Below are 25,301 nucleotides of genomic sequence, written 5' to 3' on the forward strand. Positions count from 1 at the left end.
ATCTAGAAGGAAGAATGTTCGAACGTGTTTGAGAAGTAGCACGAATTTCTCTAAGAAAGCGAGAAAGGAAAGCGAAGAAGAATTCAAGAAGTTATAACGAAAATAGAAGCTTTGAAGTCAGAAGGTTTTGGATTCAAAAAAAAAACAAACGACTACTTATTTGTACTTTTAACTAGATCAGTTCACTAGTATAGCACTAAAACCATTGCTTATTCTTTTTTTCGGCTGGGTATCGTTTAAAAAGATGGCAGTTTTTAAAATTTCTTCTTATCTCGCTTTCATGAAGTATTGTAGGTGTCTGCAGCGGCTTTTTGAGCTCCATGTAAAAGAAATTTATTTTTCCCTGTTCATGTAAAAGAAATTTATTTTTCCCTGTTGGAATTAACCATTAATTCATTTGAAACGAAAAACAGTTATGCTGAATACATGCCGATGCTTTTGCATCTTTGTGCATACAGTATCCAGCACCACTAAAAAAAAATTTTTTTTTGAGCTCCGATATACCTTCGACAGTACGGTGGTTCTGTGACGGTATTCTTCGCTGAGGTGAATTGGATAGATCAAGAGATTCTATCATTCGTAATAAACACAGACTCTTGATTCACCATTGTTAGTCTTGAACCTTGGGGATAATCTACACCTGGTCAAGATAAACTAAATGATGAATAATGAGAGAAGGGATCGGATGGGATGATGTAGTATGTTTAGGGGGAAATATTGAGGATCATGGGTTAAATGTTAGCCTAATTTCTTGAAAATAAGCTCAAAATTGTAGAGAAAACGGTTGCAGGTTGTGTTGAAAAATCCCCATGGCAAAGAAGTGATGATAATCATAAAAATCGAGATGCTGCGCTCTCAAGGATCTGCGTGGCGATCATCACAGAAGGAGTCAACTAAGCGCTTGAACGCGGTCAGTAGGCCAATCCAGACCCATGATAAAACACAACTAAATGATCTCTCACTTGCTGCAATAACTACGAAAACCAAAAAGAAAACGCGAGGAGCGCGAACGGAACGATTTTACGTTTTACACGAGATCCGTGATTTGATCACCAGTGATCGCGAATTAGTGGAAGAAAGCTAGTTCTGCTAAAATTCCAACTTTCTTTGTATTATATCCGTGTTAAAAATGTGCTTATTTGTAGAAACAATGAGGAAGAGAAAAATCGTATTACTTCAAAAATAGTATATCTTCCTGACCATTTCATAATGTATAAGGCAAATTAATTTGTTATCTTGCTAAAATTTTCTGAAAATTGACTGACTTTGCTAAAATGCTGTGAAAATTGACTGACTTTGCTAAAATGCTCTGAAAATTGACATCAATATTGATTTTGCCACTGTTTCAAACCTAAACCCATTTTTTAATTTTATAAAATTAAAAAGCCATGAGGGTCCGGATGTTCTACTCAGTTTTATGACAAAGCTGTACCTGCAATGAGTTTCTTGACAAACGAGAACAAAAAAAAACTGCAATCTTCGGGAATTTTCCATGAAAAGCTCTTCCGCGCTTTTCCAGTGAGATCCAAATAACCACTTTTTCTAGTGAACTTTTATGAACCTTACTGGACACTCTCTTCGATCAATTCCTCTGCATTGTACACTGGGAAATATCTTCTCATAAAAGCTATTTTTTTTTTGATTTTTTGACATTTTTTTGTCTGGTGTAGTCACATTTTCAAATTCATCCATAGTCAAACTTGTCATAAAAGAGACGTCGTACAAAGATTTGCAAAATTTGCTCGGTTACGAACACTCAAATAATAGTGTGACGGGAAAAGATAGAATTATAGAAGTAATTCCTCGTCGATATACCATTAATCTTACACTTGAATAAGTATTTTTCTGCTTGGTTACACATCATTAGATGGTTAAAAACGAACGCAGAAAAGAAAAGCGGATTTGAAGACGTAAGATACAGAAATTGGATAGCACTAAAAATGTGATCATTAGGTAAAATACAAGGTTATAACCGAAGTACAAACGACCTTGAGTATTGGTGGTCGCGAGGAGAAACGTAAGATTTTCGATTTCATTCAAAAAAGTCAATTATAGACGAAGAGTCGAAACGACGTCAAAAGGAATAGATTTTGTCTCGAAGTTGATCACGAAGTTTTCTTAATGAGGATCGCTAGAATAATGACGTTAGAGATGAGAAGAAATGCTGGAGAGATAAGTGTAGTGCGAGCCGGAGACGGCAATTTCACCGTCGTCTATCAGGTTTGGTGCGGTGGTCGGGCGGAATGTGCGCGCAGCAAACGGAAACTCGCATGGATTTCCACGCACAACGCTGACCCGCCTCCGCACGCCTCCGTACGCCTACGTCTACTGCACAACCCGACGTAGATCGTTCATTACAGAGATCTAATTAGAAAGTGTTGAGCTGTTTTCTTCAGATCTGCTTGTGAAGCGAGCGAACAGTCCAAAGTGACAGTCTTACAGTACGTTCCAGAACTGTCAGATGTCTGCTTGAAAAATGTTGCAGAACCTTTGAAGGCCATTCCTACACACCGATGCTGTTCTACCATAGCATGATTCGACGATTTTTCTGAAACTGACGGAACAAAACCCTGAGGCGTGACAAATGCTTTTGATAGCATTATATAGTCCCGAAGAATGCACCGGTGCTGACTACAGTATCTCGATTTTACCCGGCGGTAAAGAACCGAAAGGAAAACTCTGGAAATTTCAGGATATAAATGTGTGCTCTTTAAAAAATATATAAAAAGGGTTCTGAAATTGCGGATGATGAATGTATGCCTTCGTAACCGAACAAAATAGTGATGCTGACAACAAAGGCGTTCTCCTGCGGTTTCATTGACAAAGATGCCATTTCACTCTCAACAAGGACACATTTCCCAGTTGGTTTGGAACTGCCACAATTTCTTGGATAACAGAACCTCACATAAGTTTTTGGATAGTTTTTAAAATATTGCTATCGTTTAACTTTCTATTCGTATCAGTATCAGGCCCGACGTCTTAAAAACATATGGGATCTCCGTAAATTTGCTAAGTATCGTGAGCTCGTATTAAATATTATGTAAGCGTCTGCAAACGTTAAAATCCTGCCGAGGATGTGGTCACGTGAGGAATCTAGAACTGTTTATCAAGTCTCCTTTTTCACTCTGGATATTTTATTTGTTCGAACAAAAAGTGTGCAGATAATGCAGCCAGCGGCTCATTAAATATGTGGGAGCAAGTAATCAAAATATTTATTTATTTATTTTATCTATTCCTTATGACAAACCTATTTATTTACGTCATTGTCGTCATTTGTTTTTTCATTGTAGGATTGTGGGTGAATTGAATGAGGCCTTAGTACTAGATGTACAAATAAAAGTTCTGCAACGATTACAGTAGCGATAACATAGCAACAAAGAAAAGGTTCCGCTATTTTCTCTATCTAAATCACCGCTCGACAACTTTTTTTTTGCTGCTTTACGGTAGCTAACAAAAAGTTGTTTTCAAAAAAAAAAGTTGCTAGTAATTGCAGAGATCCTGATCTGATATCCTTTAGCTAAAACTCCAGGAACATCGTTCAGACACGATAAAGTGTAAATTTGTTCGACACAGAACTATGGAACAGATCTGCTTTCTCTTCGATAGATTCATTTACGGAAACATCGTCTGAAATGGTGATTTTCATCCTGGATAGTTTCCACTGAAAATAAATTGGGTTGAAATTTTTTGAAAATGTTCTAACTCAGACAAAATGTGTCTCTTTTCTTCCTTTTTTCTCGGTGCGCCCTCGGTGTATATAAAAATAAATAAATAAATAACTCCAAAATATGGCTTCAAATGTAGAAGTGGATAATTTTTCGTGTTTTTTTTTTTTGACAGTTGCAAATTGCAACACAAATAGCGACTTATATACTGTTCTCGGATTGGTTCAAATATCATTTAAGGTAAAACAACAATGTTGTCCGGTAGGAAAAGAAATATGACATCGAACATTTACAAGGAAAGAAGGAATTCACATAAATCAAATAGAAAATATATTCGGAAATGCTGAATCGTCTTCTTTTTTTTCTAAATTGTTGCGCACGATTCTCCATTTGTTCTCAATTTGAACGTTGCTGTCAATTTCATTATTTGTCTGATTTCTTCGACAATTGTTAGGACACTTCGTTCAAGGACAAAATAATTTCAATTTCTGGTTTAACACCTAATGTACATACCAACAAAATAAGCCTTTTCATGGCCTTATCTTAAAGTAGAAGGGAAAATTGTTTAGATTTATTATTTACAAAACGAATGAACAGAAGAATAAGAGCAGAGAAATGATTGGAATGAATAATCGAAAAAGTGAAAAGTGTGGTGATTGATGAAGCTAGCTGGTCGGTTTGGAGAAAATCGTATATCCTTACGTATGGCACGAGTGTTTGAACACGAAAACATAGACGCAGCAGCATCCTTGAAACCCGTTCTGACTTTCGCTAGACAGTCGTGTTGTATGAGAGTAAAAAGATATCAGTGCCATAAATGTTGTTTGAAAATCGATGTCTAATGTCGACGATAGAAGATTCTAGGGGGATCGTTACAAATTTTTCGCCTGCGATCTTCACTTTTGCTTCTCGGATGCAAAATATATGTTCGTCTTGAAAAACTGTATATTAAAAACAAAAATTTCCCTTTAGACATCAAACGACTTGTTTGGATTTTTGAATGGCGTATGTAGAATAAAAATCGCATTTTTTCTGGTGATAAAAAAGAGTAGAGTGAAAAAAGCACATTTTTTACGAATGTATAGAAATAATCGACTACTTCTTTAAAAATAAGGAAAATTCGGTAATTTTAATAATAACAGTAGCAGAAGACATGAACTTCTTCCAGTTTTATATATGTGTCGACTTTAAGGCAGCATACAACGAATCTGAGGTGGTGCGGATTTCAGGTGGAGTATCCGTATACGGGGTCTTGGATTATGCATACGGGAGTTTCGCTCATCTCTCCCTGAATCACTGCAAACAGCCGTCTCCAGAATGCTGTTTTTTTTTACGACGCCTTCTATTGCAACGCTCCACCCCTTGCGCCGCCTCCGCCCTGCGATTCGTCGAAGATCAATTCGCACTGCTCCGATAGGCAGTAAGGGATCCTACGCGTACAAGGGTGGCGCGCTGCAATAGAAGACATCGTACAAAACGGCATTCTGGAAGCGATGCAGGGAGAGATGAGCGGAACCATCCCGGTCTCCATAATCTACGACCCCGTATACGTATACTCCACCTGAAATCCGCACCACCCCAGATCCGTAGTATGCTGCCTTTAAGAATGGAAATATTAAAGCACTTATTATTCATTCATGAATGTCCACGTGTGAAATGTAATCACACTAAAATAAGGCCATTTAGTGGCTAGAAAGCTATTGAGCCATGACAACCCATGTAGAAACAAAATTTACTATTAAAAAAAGAACAATTAATGAACAACTCATTGACCTTGTCATCATATATATGAATAACAGTATGATAATAAAATAAAGTAAACAAATAGTAATAATACATAGAAGAGTAAAAACGACATGAAGCATGGTGCAGTCACGTAAGCTGCTGCGCTCGAAGCGACGCGTTGGAGCGTAGCGATTAGGATCGAGTGAAGGCCCTTGTTACCAGCGTTTATTGCTGCAGTTCGCGATGGTCCCAACTTGATTTCAACCCCCTCCCCCAACCGCTTGCGTAACTGCACCTGGCATCAATTCGTTTTGATCCGAGTACAGTAGGTTATTCTTCGATTTTACCAGTGGAATTTCTGGCATGTGAATCGTCTTTGTTTTGAATATGTCTCACATCTCTGTGCAATATTTGTGATTACACGTATGACTTGCAATTTTCGCCATTTATTTGCTATTTGTTCAGCGATTGACTTCTTCACAAGAAGAGTGACAGTTTCTTAAGAATGCAAAGCTTCTGAAACCGTCGATTGCAAAAGTATAGACATACTTCTAATCGGTAGAAAGAAAATGTGAGTGTTTTTCGTTGTTCTTCTATCGCAAACGTTAGAATTCATTGTGTCTTAAGTAATTATGTTTATTATTTATCAGTTATGGGCTAATTATCCGTTAACCTGCTTTCATTATTTGAAAATTCCCTAGTCATGAAGGTGTAGACAAGTTCTGAGGGCTGGATTTTCTTAGAAAAAAAGGTTGGGAAGTAGAAATATGAGGCACAATAGATTGTCCTCTGGTCCTTTGGTGTCAGTTACGTCTCTTTCTTTGTAAAAATTAGGAGCGGTACGGTACATAGAATGGAAAAACGTAGCCACTTCCTTCGATTTGTGCTACGCTGGTATACCTACCTGTTCGTATCGCACGTTATTTGTTAGTTTTTTTTTATCAAGAAAAAAATTCTGCGGCTTTAAATCTATTCTATCGTTTTTAACCACAAGTTCCGGTCAACTGTCTTCAGCCATCACTTGAGAGAAGAAACTGCTGTTCCTGATTGATTTTCCTTGCATCGAGCCTTTCTTTATTCACATTCCATCACCGCTGCTACGATTAAATGTACAACATCAAAAGAATAGCTTCGAAATCCACATTAAAATAAAAATAAAAATTGAATAATAATTCCAATGCAATAAATACCTGGTGTAAGAATGGAACTTCATATATGGGAGCTCGAAGAATTGTGAATAACTCTAACAGAGAAGACGTTAGTTGTGGTATAAAGCTGTGGTAAATCCATATCCACGAATTCATTCCTGTGACTGAAATTTGCGCAGTGTGATACACCTTTTTCCTTCATTATTTGAAGTATTGAATTGCAAAACGTACTTCCACCATTTCAGAAACATCATCAGCACTCCAACATTGTCTTTGAAATTTTTCTGGATATAAAGTATACAAGTACGGGTGTGGTGCAGTCGGTTAGAGGTACGCTGTAGCCACACGGTCGACGGTTCGAAACCGTCCTAGTGCTCACTATGCCTTTCATCCATCCGGGACCGATGAAACTGTACCAAACCTGTCTGGGAGGATAAAACCACTGATTTGATCATCGGCTGGCCCCCGCAGTTCCAGAACCTCAACGATTTCGAACTACAGTAAAAGGTGTTGGCGCATCCCAAGTGGATTGATACGTCAGTGACTTTATCCTTTGTCCTTTTAAAGTATACAGCCTTTAATCATGAGGCATCGGTGCCGCATTTCCTTACTCCTCCTACCTGCTCCGCCTGCTAAGGCGCTTAGGCGAAGCAGCACTGTTCTATATGTCTGGGAATTACGGTAGGTATCCTTATACAGGCCAAAAGAATGACTTCACACTTAGACTTACAGGATCCTATATTGCGCCAGTTTATAGAAATGGTACAGTTGTTATTGAATGCTCGATGAATGCTTACGTGAGAAGAGCTGCAAGTTACAAATTGCGTAAACTAACCGAAACCTAACCTCACCCTCACCTAACCGAACCTCGAACTTGCTCACGTCAACGTTCTTATAGGGATAAATGATAAAAGCGTCTGATGTCGTTAAATTCTTTAGGGAGACGCCAATCCACACTGATTTGCGAGGTCCAACAAATACGTCAAATCAGCGATCGTCCCAGATGAATTTAATACCAATTTCTCGACCCTGTAGGCATGAAAAACCTGATTTATCCTGTGCGGTTTTGAACCATCCGCTGTGCATTTGGAACGGAGCCTACTACCGTCACGCTATGCTCGCCCAATTTTATGGATGGAGTGAAAAATTGTGTTAGCTCATTTTTAATATAGTTATGGTCGTAATACGGATAACATTCTGAGGCAAATTATCTTTTCTCCAAGTTTGGTTTAACATTTTGAGTAAAAAAATCTTGAGTTCTGACGATGTCTATGGTGCTACAGTAATGGAGAATGATGGTTTTTGAAAAAAAAAACAACAAAAGCAAAAAATATTTTGAGTACAAAACCTACAGTAAGGGTTTTGGTACCTCGATAGTGAATTTTCAAAAACTTTTTGAAAAAAAAACAACAAAAATAAAACACATTTTGGATACAAAACCTACAGTAGAGGTTTTGTTAGCTCGATAGCGAATTTTCAAAAACCATCATTCTCCATTACTGTAGCATCATAGACATCGTCAGAAACAAAGTATCCTGCTGTATAGTAGCGAGCATATACTGTCACGTGTGTGTGTGTGTGTGTGTGTGTGTGTGTGTGTGTGTGTGTGTGTGTGTGTGTGTATGTGTGTGTGTGTGTGTTTTGAAACGAAATTCAATAAAACAGTAAAGCGAATCATCTCGAAGAGATAAAAATTCTTGGAACTTCTGAAGTGAAGTTAGAAAAAAAAAACTGCTCTGTTAGCATCATCTAGAAATCTTGATGTTATTAAAATCTAACTTGAAAGTTCAATTCTCTGGTTGCTAGACAGATCGCGGTGGTTTTTTTTTCAACAATTATTGAAAGCCTTTGAATTCTTATCAGTTCATGTGATACCATTACGTTGGCGCATCCCAAAGGGATTGATCCAGACCAAACACTTTATGCATTGGTCCTACAATGTGCCAGTTTATAGAAATGTGCAATTAAAAAGAATTTCTGAGAATTTGAGGAACGAATGAGATTACATTTTGCTCTTGAATTTCTTCTTTCACTTTATTTTACTTTATTTTCTACCTACCCTACTTCATTAGGTTACCTTTTGAGGATTTTCTCGAAAGCTCTCATAACGTTTCTTTTCCTTGCATTTTTTTCACGAGAATTTTTGATGATACAACATGTCCTAGTCAAGTTTATGCCATTTTTCTTCGATTAAGATGGTGAAATATATTGCATGTTTTAATTTGTTTGCACTGAATTTCATTCATATTCATAGTTACGGTATATGACGTTGTTCATCAATGTTTCGATTCCGCTGCGATGCTCTGAAATATGTGAAATCACAGTAACTTTGTAACCAGTTTAATATTTAGTATGGTTATGCAAAAATGAAAAAAAAAAACTTGGACGAAAAATGAATTACCCGCTCTTCTCTATTGTAATACGTCTTTCCTGTTCTAACCACTTTTTTCTTGTCTCATCGTTCCCAAGTTTTGTCATAGCAACATCACGAAAGTCAGGCAGCACTATAATTTTCATTGCACTGCGATTTGTAGGCAAATCAGGCATGTCGCTCCATTCTTTCCCATCGAATCTTGAATGGGAATTTCCACCTTTCTCGTTTATGATGAGGCGATTCTGCTCATCATAAAGAAATTTTCCGCTCACTTTTCAACTCCAGAAATTGTGGATGATACTGAGTATCCACCAGCGACCACAAGTTTATCATCAAAAAAGCAGGCCGAAAAGTTTGATCTGAAGATATAGAAGTTATGGAAAAGATTATAGGTGAAGTAAAGCCTACAGAGTATCTCAAGAATTACTGCAGTTAAAGGCATCACTCCACGAATCTGGAGTGGTACGGATTTCCGATGGAGTTTCCGATTCGTTTACGGGATCGTAGATTATTGAGAGGAGGGTGATTCCGTTCATTTCTTCCTAATTGCCGTAGAAAACGGCCCGGAAGATACGGCTTCGAGCGTTCCGGCGCACTATTTTCTACAATGAGTTCGATTGGAGCGAGCCAGCCTTGTGCATGAGCCGCATCTTCCCTGCCATTTTTTACTTCACTTTTTTTACTTTTTTTAAATTAGGAAAATGGCCGGAATCACCCCCTCTCCATAATCTACTATGCCGTATACGAATTCTCCACCTGAAACCCGTACCACCTCAGATTTGTGGAGGGATGCCCTTAATTTGTCAGTAATCAATAATTTGAAGAAAAAAAGAATGCAGAACTTCAATAAAACAGAGTGCTCCAAAAATATATTCATTATTGAGCAGCTGAAACGCTTATTTTTTTCGTTATTATGAAATTATAAAGAGTTCAAATAATAGTTGGAACTAAACCAAACCTAGAGAAAAGGTAATTTGTTTTAGAATGTTACTTATTCTGTGACCGTAAGTATATTAAAGATACGCCAATGAAATTCTTCACAGTAAGCACAAGAAGGGGTGGATGTGACGCATAGATTCCAGTGAAAACTTCCTAAAGCTAACCAAGCCCTCCATCCCTCCGGGGCTGATGAATTGGTATCGGACCTGTCTGGGAGGATAAAAGCACTGAATAGATACATCGGCTAACCGCTGCAAATCATTGTCTAGGCTAGAGCAACAGCAAACTTCAAACGATTTAGAATTGAAATGAACGTAGTGACGCATTCCATGCGAATGGACACTTTGTCCACTTTATCCCTATTCATAAGAAACTTTCTAAAAGGCTTCTACGAGGTACACAACAGAAGAAAGGTTGATTTTAACGTATTCTCAAATGAAAGGAATTTTGGTATTGGCGTCCTTTGGGGTAGAAGCAAATCAAGTGTCTGTAACACATTTTCAACTAGGTCATAGGGAATATTAAGCAAAAACAAGTTCTATAATCAACCACCGTATCAAGAAATCTCTGCTGATCTTAATCTACAGAGTTAGAGCAAGAAAGGAGCATCGTTACTAGTTGTTATTAGCTTCACAGCTCTAACATTCCGTGGTCAGGTGAATCACGGTTTTATGTTTATGTTTTATCCAACGTGAGCGTTGTGGTCTGCTTCTCTGCGATTTTTCTTGAGGAATCTGTGAAGTAAAAGGTGGATAGTTTTCTTAAATAATCGTTCGCCTCTAGTCTGCTAAAAATCCGAAAAACATCGCGGCCGTGCGGGCAAGCATGGGTGCCTGAGCCTTTATGTGATTTGTTCTTAAATTTGTGGTAGATACCAAGTTTACAGTCATTCAAAAATTATACATTTCTTAGAACACCCTCCAAAGACCAAACAAAACATTTTAAGAAATATTAAAGTATGAAACTAGAAATATTCATAGTTTGAACTTTTCTGAATTGTAAAAAATAGCGAGAACTAATGGTTGAGGACAACCTCTTCGATTTCATTGGTGGTTCATCTTCTGACCATGACAGGTGTCCTATCTTCCATGTGCATACACTTGTGAGTCGATCATCTCCATTAAATCCGCCCAGGACGATCATCGTGTGAGGGTCATACAACAACATGCAGTGACCTTTAATCAATACACTTTTTCGATTTTTAAACAATCTCTTTAAACACCAAAATCTCTACAAACCTGATCGAGGAGAAGGCAAATTTGCAACTTCAGTCCAACTATTTGTCGCTAACGAATACACCTCAACCGTTTGTAGCACCTTAAGCAATTAAATAATATTATTTGGGTAAAATAGTAGAGATTTTGGGCACTTTTAGAAAAATGATTTTTTTAATTGAAGTCTGAACCAAGAGAACAACGGAACTTGTGCTCAGTTTGCTTTTGTGTGAACAATTCATGTCTCTTCTGCTGTTTTCTAAAGAACTACATTTATTTCCGACTATATCTTTTGTATCTTTATCTAGTACTTTTAAGTTTTATATGTGAGCCATTTCAAAGTCATTATTCAGTTTAAATCCTTTACATTAAGAACATTAAGAACACGTGGAGGCTGAGGAAGTCTGAGGATGCTGTCAACAAGGGCTTTCCGACCCCTTCACGTGAGGAGAATCCGGCTCCTCCTTATCGCACCTATGCGTACGAGTGCAGTCGCCTGCGCAACAGGCTTGAGATCGGTTTGATAAGATTGAACGTACCTCATTACCATTAAATCCGCCGGAGACGTAAAGTTTTCCACCAGCACTTACTGCTGCAGCATCGGAACGCATTTGGTTCATATCTCTAAACTGCACACATTTACACGAAAATCTACCATGAGCTACACATAAAAACCATGTTTTTGACGCGACAGTGGACACTTATTTTTGTGCGGACGACTGCCTACAAGTTTAGTGATAACTGGTAACAAATTATCACAGAAGAACAAACACAATCATCACGCTCATCTCGGTATTGACTATTTAGAAGAGAGAATAAAGAAATCTTACGGTATCCTCTCCCATCTGTTTAACGCAGGATCATAACGTTCAACACATTTGAGACGGTCCTAAAAAGAATTACGCTGATAGTTCTGACATCTACACATCTCCACCATGTACTGCTCGGTATGATTAGAGAGAATTGCTGTGCTATTTTGAGCGAACGTTAAAGACAGAATACAACGAAATTGAGAGTGTTGGAATCTCTCCATGAACAGATATGGCCGGAGTATAGTTTCGGAGGATAAAAGGAGTGTGACGGTCCGTTATAGCCACCGGTCGATGGTTGAAGGCGCCCTAGTGCTCACCAAGCCTTACACATCCATCCGGGGCCGATAAAACTGTACCAGACCGGTCAGGGAAGATAAAACCACTGATATGATCATCGGCTGCCCCCCCAGTTCCAAAACCTCAACGATTTCGAACTACAGTAAAAGGCGTTGGCGCATCCCAAATGAATTGATACGCCAGTGACTTTATCCTTTATCCTTTATAGTCCAGCAGCATGAGTTTGATCACGCTTAATTTCTTTAATTATCCAGAAAAACGAACTTTGGAAACGATCTTGTTTCATCGAATACTCCTACGACGCTCCTCGTAACGCATCTTGCTTTCCAGCAAGAGGGAGAGACAGCGTCAGCAGCCCATCGATTGTCCGCTCGCTCGTAGACGTATCGCTTTCGGCTGCTTTCGCAAACGTTGGACGTCATTAGGTGTCTCGTGATCAGATTCGGGACGACAAGCTCGTCCACACTTTCCTACGCTCACACTTTCGTGATATGCTGCGAGTTTCTCTAGACTTGTAAATGATTGCAAACGTATAGCGTATGACGGCACCTGTGGTTGTTTTGGGATAAGGCACACCTTCCACCGTGCAGACGCGTATGGTAAATTGGTTACGAACACATACACGCACTTATGGGACAAACACTTGATCTATAGTTTCTGTGTGGATTTCCGATAATCGCGAATCCCGACAAATTTTTAGGGGACCACCGTAGAGCCCCTGTTTAGTTCTGACTCGAATCCTGTCAATCACAGCTTCATACTGTTATAGTCGGGTTTAAACGACATGAAGCTCTTGGGCGTAAGCGGCAACGAAGCGGCGCGGTGAAGCGTAACGGTCAGAATCGAAGGGGATCCTTTCTATCACCACCCATTGCTGCAGTTCGCTATGGTCCCACTTAGATCCTAACCGCTACCTCTACCGCACCGCCACAAACGCAGCCGCTTACGTAATTGCATCGAGCTTCATGTCATTTGACCCGTCTATACATTCGCATTCGTCCACGAGCTGTTAGAAACCGCAACTCTTTCCGTGAAGCTGGTAACGCAATACTGGTCCAACTTTTTTTTATAGGCAGTAGAGCCGTAGTCGAAGGTTAACAAACGTTCCAATTATGTAGTTCACTTGTAAAATAACAAACGGACTAGTCAAAAATAGGAGTAAATATTCAAAAGAGTACGACTACATCAATAAATATCTCAATACAATAGTATGACATTCCAACAAATCAATAAACGTCAAATGTTTTTCATACTGTGTGGAATATTTTTAAAAAGTACAAATCTTTGTACAAACATACATGACGTCTTCTGTGGCTCATAGAACGTACGTCAAAACCGCCGCAAACATAAATCATCCCATCCATCACACAGCAACTGTTACTGATGTACGTCCTACAACGATGGGATTATTTGAATGGTTGGAAAGGCTAAAAGATAGCGGAGACCGTGGTGGCCTGCTGTCTCCTTCCCTCATACATTCCTCGAAAGGTCTTCAGTATTTTTAAGAGTTTTTTTTTGTCGATTGGTTAAACTTCAAGGATTTCGTAATACTTGTTCTCTATTTTATTAGAAATCCGTAGAATATACCCTATAATACTTATGTTTGAAAGGAAGACCGCAACGCGTGCGCCGAAATAGGCTCTCCTTTCGACTTTGCCGGCTCCAATTCTGCGTACCTCCAGGCAACCATCATCATCAGCGACTACCGCAGGCCTAATCTCTTTAATTTCGTCTTGAAACTCAAATTTTTTTCCAATTTTCCTAAACCTTCAATTTTCAATTTTTTTCAATTTTCCTAAATCGGTCATTACTGAGAGGAAAAATCCTTTTTTTGCTGGCAGCGCTCTCCCAGAGAATGATTCTGTAATCGCTACTGAGACACCTTGTGCCTCCTTAAGAGCAGTAAAAATTTCCTGAGATCAAATTTCTTCATGTTACAGTGGGACGGTAGATCCCGGAAAACAATCCAGCTTTTAGGATTTAATTCTTTTAAAGTGTACAGATTATCCTAATCACCTCGAACACGTTACCTCGTCTCAAACATCGGCGCCACTTCCGTCCATTCACCTCGCATATTCATCTTCATCACTGTGCTGTAGTGATTTTCGCCGTCAGTGCCACCGATCACGTATAATTCCTGGAAAGAAAAATTAATTAAACTCTTTCCTTACTTCTTTCTCAGTCAAAAACTTTTTTTAGAATGAGTGATAAATCCTGAATCTTTCTGAATTTGAATAATAAAGTGTACTTAGTGTATAAAATGTACTTTCATAATTTAAGAATGTGTCAATGATTTGTTGATCAAATAAAAATAAGCGAAAAATCATTGTTGCTGTGCACATCGCTCTCCAAAGAAAGTCTAGTGTTTTTTTCATTAAATTTTCGAAATTTGTAACAATGGCTACTCCACCCCTAAGGTTCTCGAAGCTCGTATTGCAAATTTTTAGCCGAACCACTTTAAACTTACGTCGTTAAGAACAACAGCTCCATGATAAGCGATAGGATGAATAAGGCTCAAATCGCAAAGTGGTTTCCATTCCCGTCTCATCTGAAACACCTTTTGATTCCGGAAACAGCAGAAAACACAACAATCACAATGACTCGTCGCACTAACCTGGTCGTAAATGTCAATACGAGAATGCGTACGACCACCATACCACCCGCCGAACATTACCAGCTAAGATTAGGAGTTAAGCATTTCTGCTGTGCTAAGGAATCTTAGGGTTTCTTACCTGATCGCGTGGTGGCCGAACTGGTTTTGTAGACAGAAGATGGAGACGACTCTCGGCTGTGAGTTCATTGAGTTTCTACAATTTTCGTTCATAGAATCTTGATAACATTTTTTAATATTTTGTAGAAACTAAACTAGCTTAAAGGCATCACCCCATGAATCTGCGGTGGTACGGATTTCGGATGGAGTACTCGTATGTACGGGACTTCGTAGATTACGGAGAAGGGGTGATTCCGTCCATTTCTTCCTAATTGCCGTAAAAAATGGCCCGGAAGATGCGTGCACAAAGCTGGCGCGCTCCAGTCGGACTCGCTGTAGAAAATAGCGCGCCGGATTGCTCGAAGCCGCATCGTCCAGGCCGTTTTTAGGAAGAAATGGACGGAATCACCCACCTCTCCATAATCTACGATCCCGTATACGAACACTCCACCTGTAATCCGTACCACCTCAAATTCGAGGGGTGATGCCTTTAACTACACTATAAAATAATAATAACAATATTGTAAGATTAAATAGACTCTAAAGGGCATGAAGGGCTTAGATCTGGAGTGGATTTGAATGCACTAGAGGCATGCCCGGTTTTTTTTAATTTCAAAACCGGAAGCAACATCTTCATATCCAATACTTTCTCTAGCAGTGCAAGTTATGTAAACCGCAAGTCCAACTTGAAAGTTTGTCGCATTTTTCTAAAAATGCTACGTCATCCCTACACGGAAACGCTTAGGCTCCATTAAAGTGCACGATCGAATGCACAAGATTTTCAAATGTTGTGTATAAAGTTGTTCACATCGAATAACTCCACTTCCGAATAGACAGTCTCCTGTGTTGGCAAAAGTACCCAAAATTCCTAACCTATTTTATCCTCTCTAGTGATAAGTGGAAGAAATCCTAGTAAGTAGTTACAGTAGTTACATCACTCAGATGTTCCCCTTTTTATAGTATCGTTATTATTTTCTTATTTGATCAATATCCTGAGTGGCTCTTCATTTCAGGTTCTGTAAGGTAATGGGTTCTTTTTTTGTGTGTTTCACGACATTGCTTGAGGGACAATATTTTGTCAGAAGAGTAAAATAAGCATTCTGACCTCAGCAGTTAATCCTGCAAGCCGTACCATAGCAAGTAGCTTCTCAAGATGTGTCTCACGTCCATCACATACATCTGAAATGAAACAAACTGGTGGCAATTTGTCGGGAAAGGCTCCCACTGTTTAGGATCCACAGCGGTTCTGTTCAGGAACGGCGGCGTAGATCACTTTTGAGAAATTTGATCGCGAGTATGAGGTCTATGGGAGTATGCTTGAGAACATCCCGTACACGACATACTCACGTCCTGTGACGAAGTTAGAGCACCTCTGGAAGCCTCGTTTCACGCTCCCACATTTTGCATTTGAAGGAAAAAAGTGGAAGTCTAGTACCATACGGTCAAAAAAAAAGATTCACAACTGGACACTCATCGAAACACGGCTAATGGATGGAAGCAACCTACTAAATACGTTAGAATTGGTTCCTACCATGGAAATGTATTCTGTCCAGGGTGGGGAAAGAGTATTGATTTTTTAAATGTTTTTGTGCGTTTTTTTATGGTGGAGAATTTTTTGTGTATATTTCTCTTTATGGTCCGAGCGTTGTATTATCACTAAATATTTTTGTGTTACAGTTAATAATGGCTGCTGCTAATCCAAAGCGCAGTTCAATATTTTGGACCTTCATCCTGCCGGAGTAAAGCCGAAAGAGAATACCAGAACACTTGCAGTTCCACTTACAGCAGTGTATCGACCGATGGAACTTTTCAAAACTACTTGAAACACAGTTGGTCGGGCTCGTTCTGGCCGTCGAGCTAGGAAACATTGAAAAGATCCGGAAACGGATTCAAAGGAACCCGCAGCGTTCTCTGCGGTGAGAAAGATGGCTAAAGAAATTGAAATTGCTAAACGATCAGTTCAAAATATTGTCCGTGAGAAGCCGAACATTAAGAGCTAAAAAATTTGCAAGTCCCTAAGGTCAATAACTAAAGGAAGCCAATAAAAAACTGGATGCAGTCTACCTGCGGCGCTCAGGGAATGCTTTCCCGCGCCATCTCGGCTACTGTATCAAAAGCATCAGTCCACGAATCTGGGGTAATACGGATTTCAGGTGGAGTATTAGTATTCGTATACGGGATGGGAGACTATGGAGAGGGGGAGTGGGGTGATTCCGTCCATTTCTTCCTAATTGCCGTAAAAAACGGCCCGGAAGATGGGGCGCCGCACAAGGCTGGCGCGCTCCAGTCGAACTCCTTGTAGAAAATAGTGCGCCAGAACGTCCGAAGCCGTATCTTCCGGCCCGTTTTTTGCGGCAATTAGGAAGAAACGTACGGAATCGCTTCCCTCTCCACGATCTACTATCCCGTATACGAATACTCCACCTGAAATCCGTACCACCTCAGATTCGTGGAATGATGTTTTCAAAGCAAGAGGAGACCGAATCGAAAATGAATGGTGGAACATCAAGTGTTACTTAGTTGTTAATCTTGCTCAATATTAATTATTCTAATAATTCAATCCATGGGGTTGTAGTAGAAATTGATTTTACTATCAATACTTTCTCCGCGCCCTGTAGATCTACAAGGAAAGGTGCAAGGATGCTCGGCACTCAGATCGCGAACACTTCACCTGCTGTTCGTTCCGCTACGTCAATGAGTTCTCTCTGAAAGTACATAGATCCCACCTATCCATGCTTCTACAATCTCTAAAACATCATCCTCAGAGCGTATATTTAATCGGTCATCATCCACAAACAGTTGTAGATATTCGAGCGGTAGCCTGGAAACGGTTTACTTGGATGCGGTATCTTGTAGTAACAACTTTATTTTGATTCTACAGATTGTTAAATGCAATTAAATTATTTCAAATTACACAATACAATTAATTATACAGTTGAGATTTTCTCGTGCTTTGGCAGCTTATTCAGTTTTTCTAGAATGGATTTTACCTGTAAAACTGTAGACATATTGACTTTTCGTGTACACCTCTGCTTAGATTATACAGTATGAAACGCAAAGCCTAAATAAATGTTTTCGATGCGTATAATTACAAATTTCTGTTGAAATCGTACCCTTTCGGCCATTGCGTTCTTCAAGTTCTCAAGCTTTAACCATATACTCACACAATTACTTACAGATATGTGATCGAGCATGTGTCGTAAAATCTTCGCCTGAATATTTTTAGTTTATGTCTCCATTGGACCATCTAACAAAACGAGAAAAGAGTGAAACTGTTTGTTTTCTTTTCTGATTTTTTTTAAACGAAACTCGTGTAATATTCTGAAATTTGCCTTGGACTAAAATTAAAGGCATCACCCCACGAATCTGACGTGGTATGGATTTTCATTGAACTATACCTATATCGGGTCGTAGATTATGTATACAAGGATGGTTCCGCTCATCTTTCCCGGCATCACTGTAAACAGACGGCATCGGAATGCGGTTTCCGACGACTTCCTCTACTGCAACGCGCCACCTTGCGCCCGCCCCCACTTGCGATTCGTCGAATGAAATGAATTGCCCATCGGCGCGTTCGAATGGATTTTCGACGAATCCCAGGCAGGGGCGGGGCGCTACGGTGGCGCGTTGCAGTAGAGGACGTCGTCGGGAAACGCATTACGAAGCCGTCTGTTTACAGTGATGCAGGGAGAGATGAGCGGAACCATCCTTGTATACCTAATCTACGACCCGATATAGGTACAGTTCAACAAAAATCCATACCACGTCAAATTCGTGGGGTGATGCCTTCAAGCTTCAAACCCGGATATCCCAAGCTAGCGCATGGTAAGGTGAGAAGAGACGCAGCAATGGTAAACAGGTAGTTGCAGGGCCTCCAAGACAATTGCGGTCCCGCACTGGTGGCGACCGAACTAAGCGTTCCGGGACGGAGGCTTCGCTAGCCATCCACCACGGCGAAGTCACTGTGCCACAGTGACTTGCATTGGATATAGACGGAGTTGATGCCGCTGCTCTCCTCCAAGTCAAGGAGTGAATAGTGCTACCACTGGAACGAAAACTACCTTAAGCAGCCCTTAGGACGAGCTGTGGGGTGCCGCAGGTGGGGGATTAATATTACAGTGAACCACAATTATCCACACAAAATTGGTTATTGCGGAGTAGTGACAGCCAGGATTTTAGTAGGATTTTACTAGTAGTCTTTCCTAGTTTAGTGCGCTATTCACTCGGCAACAGCTTCAAGGATACGGGTGAGGAGGCAGCCGCAAGTGCACTTTCACTTCGCGATTTCTCAAAATCAGGGGCAGAACTCGGGCGCATATCAGAACGGGAGTTTGAAGGCTCTGTGATCGCGGTCTCATGAGGAGGACAGAGAAATCCCGAAACTAAAGGAAACCGCAAAGATTTTCCTTACAGTTCGGTTCGGAGATGCAAAATGTTCGAACGAGATTGGAAAGCAAGCGGGATTGTTGACGAGCAGATATTTCGGTCACAACTGGACGGTCACAACTTTGAAACGTTGACCTGGCTCTGTAAACAGTTATGCCTAACGTTATAAAACAACCGGATTTGTTCATAGAACGTTTAACCACAACTTCTTTGACTTATACAGTGTAGTACACAGTCAAAGGATCCAGTCGACAAACTCTCATATCATCTAGAGGAAAAACAAATTGGAAGGAGCACATTCATTCGCTGTTGCCCGCACTCTCAAAACAAAGGATTAAAAGATATGCAGGCTCTTATTTAACTGTTTGTTTGTTCTGTTGTTGTTTTGTTTACTGCGGTGATCTAACACCACCTGGTTTAGACTGTGCCTCTCCGTCTTCGGTAATTTCAGAGCGGCGTTCCGCAACAGAACTATGAAAATGCTATAAAGAACCGGCGATACGTCCCGGGAAATGTGAGCTTTCCACAGGAAAAAGCGAAAGGGAGCTGAAGAAAATTAAGAGAATAGTTTTAAAGAGAGGACCTGGGAAATCTGTGAAGAAGAAAAGGTCACAAGAAAGTAAATCTAAAGCGGAGATGTAGATCCATTGCTTTCAGGGCAGAATGTGTTGCTGACCTAGCTATCGTAAGAAGGCTTCAGCACTCTGGCGCTTCCTAATCCGAAAAAAGCTACTTTTTGAAAAAGAAGAAAGTATTAATGCGCATAAATGTTGCTGAATAACCCCAGAACACCTCTTGTTCTTATAAAATGATGCAGAAACTGTGTGCGTCGACGATGCGCCAAACTTTCACTTATTCGCTCTTCCCGAAGTGATAATATTCTTGTTGTTAATCTCAAGTAATTTATACTATACTGACACGCTCAAGCAGCGTACCTTCAAACGCGCAAGATCTTCGTCATCCTTTATATCTTCGAGTGCTAGCTCTAGAGCAAGCCATTTGAAATCAGACAGTGGCTTATTTGGATTAACAAGTAGATTAACCTGAAAGGTAATCGAAATAACTACCTTGAAGTATTTATGGACATTCGAAACAAAGCACTAGAACGCACTAATTCTTTCGAATACGGTAGAAGAAGACACATTTTCAAGTCATGATACTTTTTCGATATCGCTTTTCCTTCCAGAAATGGGCAAATACGTTGTAGTTGTGAGTAATACCACGGTATTCTGGAATAAGATTCGTGATTCTGCATCAAAAATCAAATCAAACATAGGTTTACTGTTTGGATTGCACCATTATTTCTAGAGTTATAGTCGGGTCAACACGACATGAAGCACAGTGCATTTGCGTACGCGCTTGAAACGAAGAAGGCTCAAGCAAAGTAGGGAGAGCCACGCCGTCGTGTAAATGCCTAGGTGGCTCGCGGCCGGTGCTAGTGGCATGGTCCACATATATTATCTCACCCAACTAAGTAGAGTCCGCATGGTTTCCCACCTTCAAGAATAGAGAAATTAATAAATATGCAATGTAGCAGTGCTGCAGCATGGGGTGACTGCCGAAAGACAGGCGGCCCGAGGTCAGGGTCAGGATACCCCTGGGTAGCATAGGCGGAATGGGGGAGCGGGTTCGCTGACCACCGGAGAGAACCCCTCTAACCGAGACCGAACCCCGAGTCGCAACAACCAAAGTTGGATTAAAGGCATCATCCCACGAATCTGAGGTGGTACGGATTTCAGGTGGAGTATTAGTATACAGGATAGTAGATTATGGAGAGGGAGTGAATCCGTCCATTTTTTCCTAATTGCCGTAAAAAAAACTGCCCGGAAGATGCGGCGCGTGCACAAGGCTGGCGCGCTCCAATCGAACTCGCTGTAGAAAATAGCGCGCCGGAACGCCCGAAGCCGTATTTTCCGGGCCGTTTTTAACGGTAATTAGGAAGAAATGGAGGGAGTCACCCGTTTCTCCATAATGTACGATCCCGTATACGATTACTCCACCTGAAATCCGTACCACCTCAGATTCGTGGGATGATGCCTTTAAAATCAAGACAACTTCCATTCGTGAAACAGGAGATTTCATAGTATTTTTACCGTGTACGCGTGCTGCATTTTCACTACCGTGTAACTACTTCACAATGGCTATTTAGTTCCCGTACTTACTGAGTGTTGACTACACACTAGATTCTGATCCATTGACTGATTTTGATTTTAGACTCAAAACAAGCCAAATTTCCTGATTGATTTGCTTGAACTGTAGTCAGAATTGGTATTGAGTGTTCTTTATTCACTAACAGCTAACGATTTAGCGTTATCGCAATCGTCAGTGTCCGAAGAACCAAAGACATCAGTGAATTACTCCTCTCAGTCCCTCATTACCCTACAGAAAGCATTCAAACGATTGGAAAACTCAAAGCGCAACACATCAATTTTCGAAGCGATTGGATTCATATTCGTTCGAAACACTGAATATTCAAAAATAGCCAAAAGTCGGTAGAGTTATCTGAAATCCCGACCATTCCAAAAAAAAACGAAAATTTTTCGAATCCGATGTAAAACTTGCTGCGGACTGAGGAGGGAGGACGGCATCAAAGTTAATTTTTAGCTTTCATAGCATTTTTAGCGCCTCTCGCTCTAAATAGAAGCTCGTTCTTTTGACAGCTTTGCTAGGCGCCGCAATCCCCATATCGCTTGATATGTACATCTTGTCAAAGTAAACTGAACTTGGTGACGTGAGTTATTGTGAGGTACACCTTATCTTCAGATGAAAAACTTACATTTCGCCTTCCTTTGTCTCTAGTGTTAGGTCGCAGTAAGGTTCGGCAGACATCTTGCAACATCCGACAGTATTCAAAGGAGCAACGCTATGAATGAACCTTAGTCTATATATTAATCTGCTTGTAAGCAGCGACATAAACAGTAAACAGCACAACTTATCTTTATCCATTATTTTATTGTTATTTCATTCAATTGTGTTCAGTAATGGAGGTTGGGTGTAGCGCAGTACGGTAGAAGGTTCCGTGACTCCGGACGATTATTGGTTTGAAACTGCTCTAGGGCCAGTTAAGCCCCTCATCCCCCTGGATCATTAAAGTGATACCAGAGTTGACAGAAATTGAAGAGTTAAACAATCAACTCAATGGCATCCAGAGTGAAAAATCTATCCGACGAGACAACTCCTCCAGAAAATCTGTTTTTTTTTTGTTTTCTCAAGGTTAGGGTGAAACTTTATCTGCCTGACCTAACGTTTTGGGAATCTCGTCTTCATCGAGAGGATAAAAAAAAACACTTATTTGATACGAGCCTAGCTGGCCTCTACGAGTCATTGTATAGGACGTAAACGCGTTCGCAAACCTCAAACGATTGGGAATTGAAGCTGTAGGGGATTCATTAACTTATCCTGTATGAATTTTATACGGCGCTTACTGCGAGCAGTAAGTGGAAAATCCCGGTAAATTGTGTTTCGTGTTTCTGGTTAGATTATTTCAACTATCGGGTGGAATTCGGGACGTACTTTACAGAGATGGGAACACAAACATGAAACACCCCTCACAAATCCAAGAGTCAAACAATCAACTCAATGGCATCCAGAGCGCAAAATCTATCCGACAAGACAATCTTTTCAGAAAATCTGTTTTTTTTTTTGTTTTCTAAAGGTTATAGTAAAACTTTATCTGACCGGACCTAACGCTTTGGGAATCTCGTCTTTATCGAAGGATTGAAAAGGGCATGAGATTTTTTATAATTGTCATACATGTCTAGCCACAGATCAGGTTTCATCAAAACCTCGTTAGCAAATGAAGAAAACATAAATCCAGTACATGATGCCCTACGTTTGAGGACAAAGAGGACTTTGTTGGACTCATTACACCTATAGGGTTTGAATAGGATCAAAGGCCAAAACTGTCCACACTTTGCGAATTCCGGCGGACACTGAATGACCAAAAGGGTCTTAATCCTGGTAATTGAACAGGTTTACTACATCCACTGTTTCTGTGTACGACATGAGCGTAATAAGAAAAAAAATACAGTGTATAATAACATGGGAAAGAACATTCAACAGGAGGAAGCAAGATTCAAGTGCTTGAGATTTGATGTGGGAAGCGAGAAAGCAGAAACATACCGAGGTAATGATTGGTTTTTAATTTTGTTTAAATGACGGGATATGAGTACTTTCTAGTAACCATATATATAACCCCTCCGCTTCTTCGCGCCTAGCACCCATTGCTGCGGTTTTCGACGGTCCGAACTCGGTTCCAACTGCTGCCTCCACCGCGCCGTTTCAAGCGCATACGCAAATGCACCGCATCTACACTCCTGATTCATGTCGTTTTCACACGGCTATACTCTTAGGACAACCTATAGGAAGCTCTTTTGTGACTTGGTATTTAAGTGCTTGATAAGCACAATTGCATTCTCATGTAACTATCAGCTTTTTAAAAACAGTGTTACCAGCCCACCACCTATTAGTGTATTTCAGATTTCTATGGGAAGCAGTTGGGTGGATTCCGTCCATTTCTTCCTAATTGCCGTAGAAAACGGCCCGGAAGATCGCTCGAACGCTGGCGCACTCCTATCAAACTTCTTTGGAACATAACGCTCGAAGCTGTATCTTCCGGGCCGTTTTTTACGGCTATTAGGAAGAAATGGACGGAATCCCACCCCTCTCCGTAATCTACTATCCCATATACGAACTCTTCATCTGAAATCCGCACCACCTCAGATTCGTGGTATGCTGCCTTTAATGAATGAACGCATATAAAGTGCATTTATAACTTGTACGAGTGTAGAGAGTTCCTGCTACTGGAACGAGTCCGACGAGTTCGAGTTCTCTCGCCAACAGTACTCTTGACATTATAGCGGACCCGGTCCTACTCATCTGTATTTACACGTTCCACTGAAATAATGGAACAGTTACCCACACAAACAGGGACATGTTCGTAAACCGCTAATGATTCTGAATTCAAGTGAGCGCGTTGGTGGGTCCCAAGCGGATTGATTAACGCACGCACAAACACTCATTATTTTCTATTTTTTACTGGCAGTGTACTTAAATGTCCACCTTTGAACGACACAACAACATATGTGAACTGTGAGCAATATATCTTAGAGCCACAAAGCACAAAGACTTCCTCTTTCCATAACAAGGAACCTGACTTGGTACATACCACCTTCTGCTGCCTTTCGACAGACATAAATGAGGAATAGTTCCTTTGCTTAGAAATACGTTTATGCAAGCAATAAATATGAATGAAAAATGCAAATGTATCTCAATTTCAGTCGGAAAGAAGTCTTAAAGTAATTTCTGTAGTCGCCCTGTCGATGGGAGATTAGGGAAGCTTCCAAAACCAAAGAAAGATCCAAAGATGTCTTGACGCAATCTTCCTCCACACACCGCACTTTTCGGCATTTGACTAAGTTCCACTCATAATTTCTTGAGCATTTATGTCGATTTTCAGAGACGCTATTATCATGGATTAATTTTTGTCAAACAAATAGACAAATCAACAAATACTAATATGTTTACGCTTGAGTGATTGGCTAATGTCCATGAATATGGCAGCGAAGAAATGTAGCGTCACTGACACTACGAATTTCTGCGGTAACGATAAAACGAGGATGGAGTGGTTTCGGATTGGAATAGAGTGTGGCCACTTAACTACATTTTTTAGTGTAGGAAACTAGCAAAAGTCAAAGAAATCCGTGTTTTCAAAGAATGACTTCCTGCAGATTACAGGTCAAGAAAGTTAATCCGTACCCCAGCTCCCAAATCTGTTGATAAACGTTCAAAGCCACATGACAAGTCACCTCATTGGGATGCGAATAACACACTACCCTCTAGCTTAACAGCATCCAAGTGCTAGCAATGGAGTTGCATTGTCATTGGTCTTCATCGTTCCAGTGAATGGATGCGAATCGCGGCACTGATCGTGAAATTCGCTGTCTTTTAAGAAGTCTAAAAAATCCATCTCTTTCCTTTTCTCGTTTATAAAAGTTTTGGTGAGCACGATTCCGGAATGGTCATTATGAAT

The 25,301-nt window shown here is 40.3% G+C and overlaps 1 protein-coding gene across 1 annotated transcript; it reads right to left on the minus strand.

Annotated features, from left to right (window-relative positions):
- Positions 1-8,792: 8,792 nt before the first annotated feature.
- Positions 8,793-22,099, minus strand: RB195_013304 (uncharacterized protein; the record flags this gene model as incomplete). The annotated part of the gene is made up of 19 exons (XM_013445607.2): positions 8,793-8,841; positions 8,940-9,110; positions 9,185-9,271; positions 10,885-11,026; positions 11,090-11,168; positions 11,605-11,689; positions 11,896-11,954; positions 13,473-13,566; positions 14,205-14,311; positions 14,642-14,722; positions 14,789-14,851; positions 14,907-14,981; positions 15,990-16,063; positions 17,611-17,705; positions 17,875-17,945; positions 17,998-18,096; positions 20,206-20,313; positions 20,382-20,499; positions 22,047-22,099. 19 exons carry the CDS (start codon positions 22,097-22,099, stop codon positions 8,793-8,795), a joined length of 1,710 nt encoding a protein of 569 aa, XP_013301061.2.
- Between the last annotated feature and the right edge of the window lie 3,202 nt (positions 22,100-25,301).

This window comes from Necator americanus, chromosome V (genome assembly GCF_031761385.1).
Source record: "Necator americanus strain Aroian chromosome V, whole genome shotgun sequence".
NCBI classification, from domain to species: domain Eukaryota; kingdom Metazoa; phylum Nematoda; class Chromadorea; order Rhabditida; family Ancylostomatidae; genus Necator; species Necator americanus.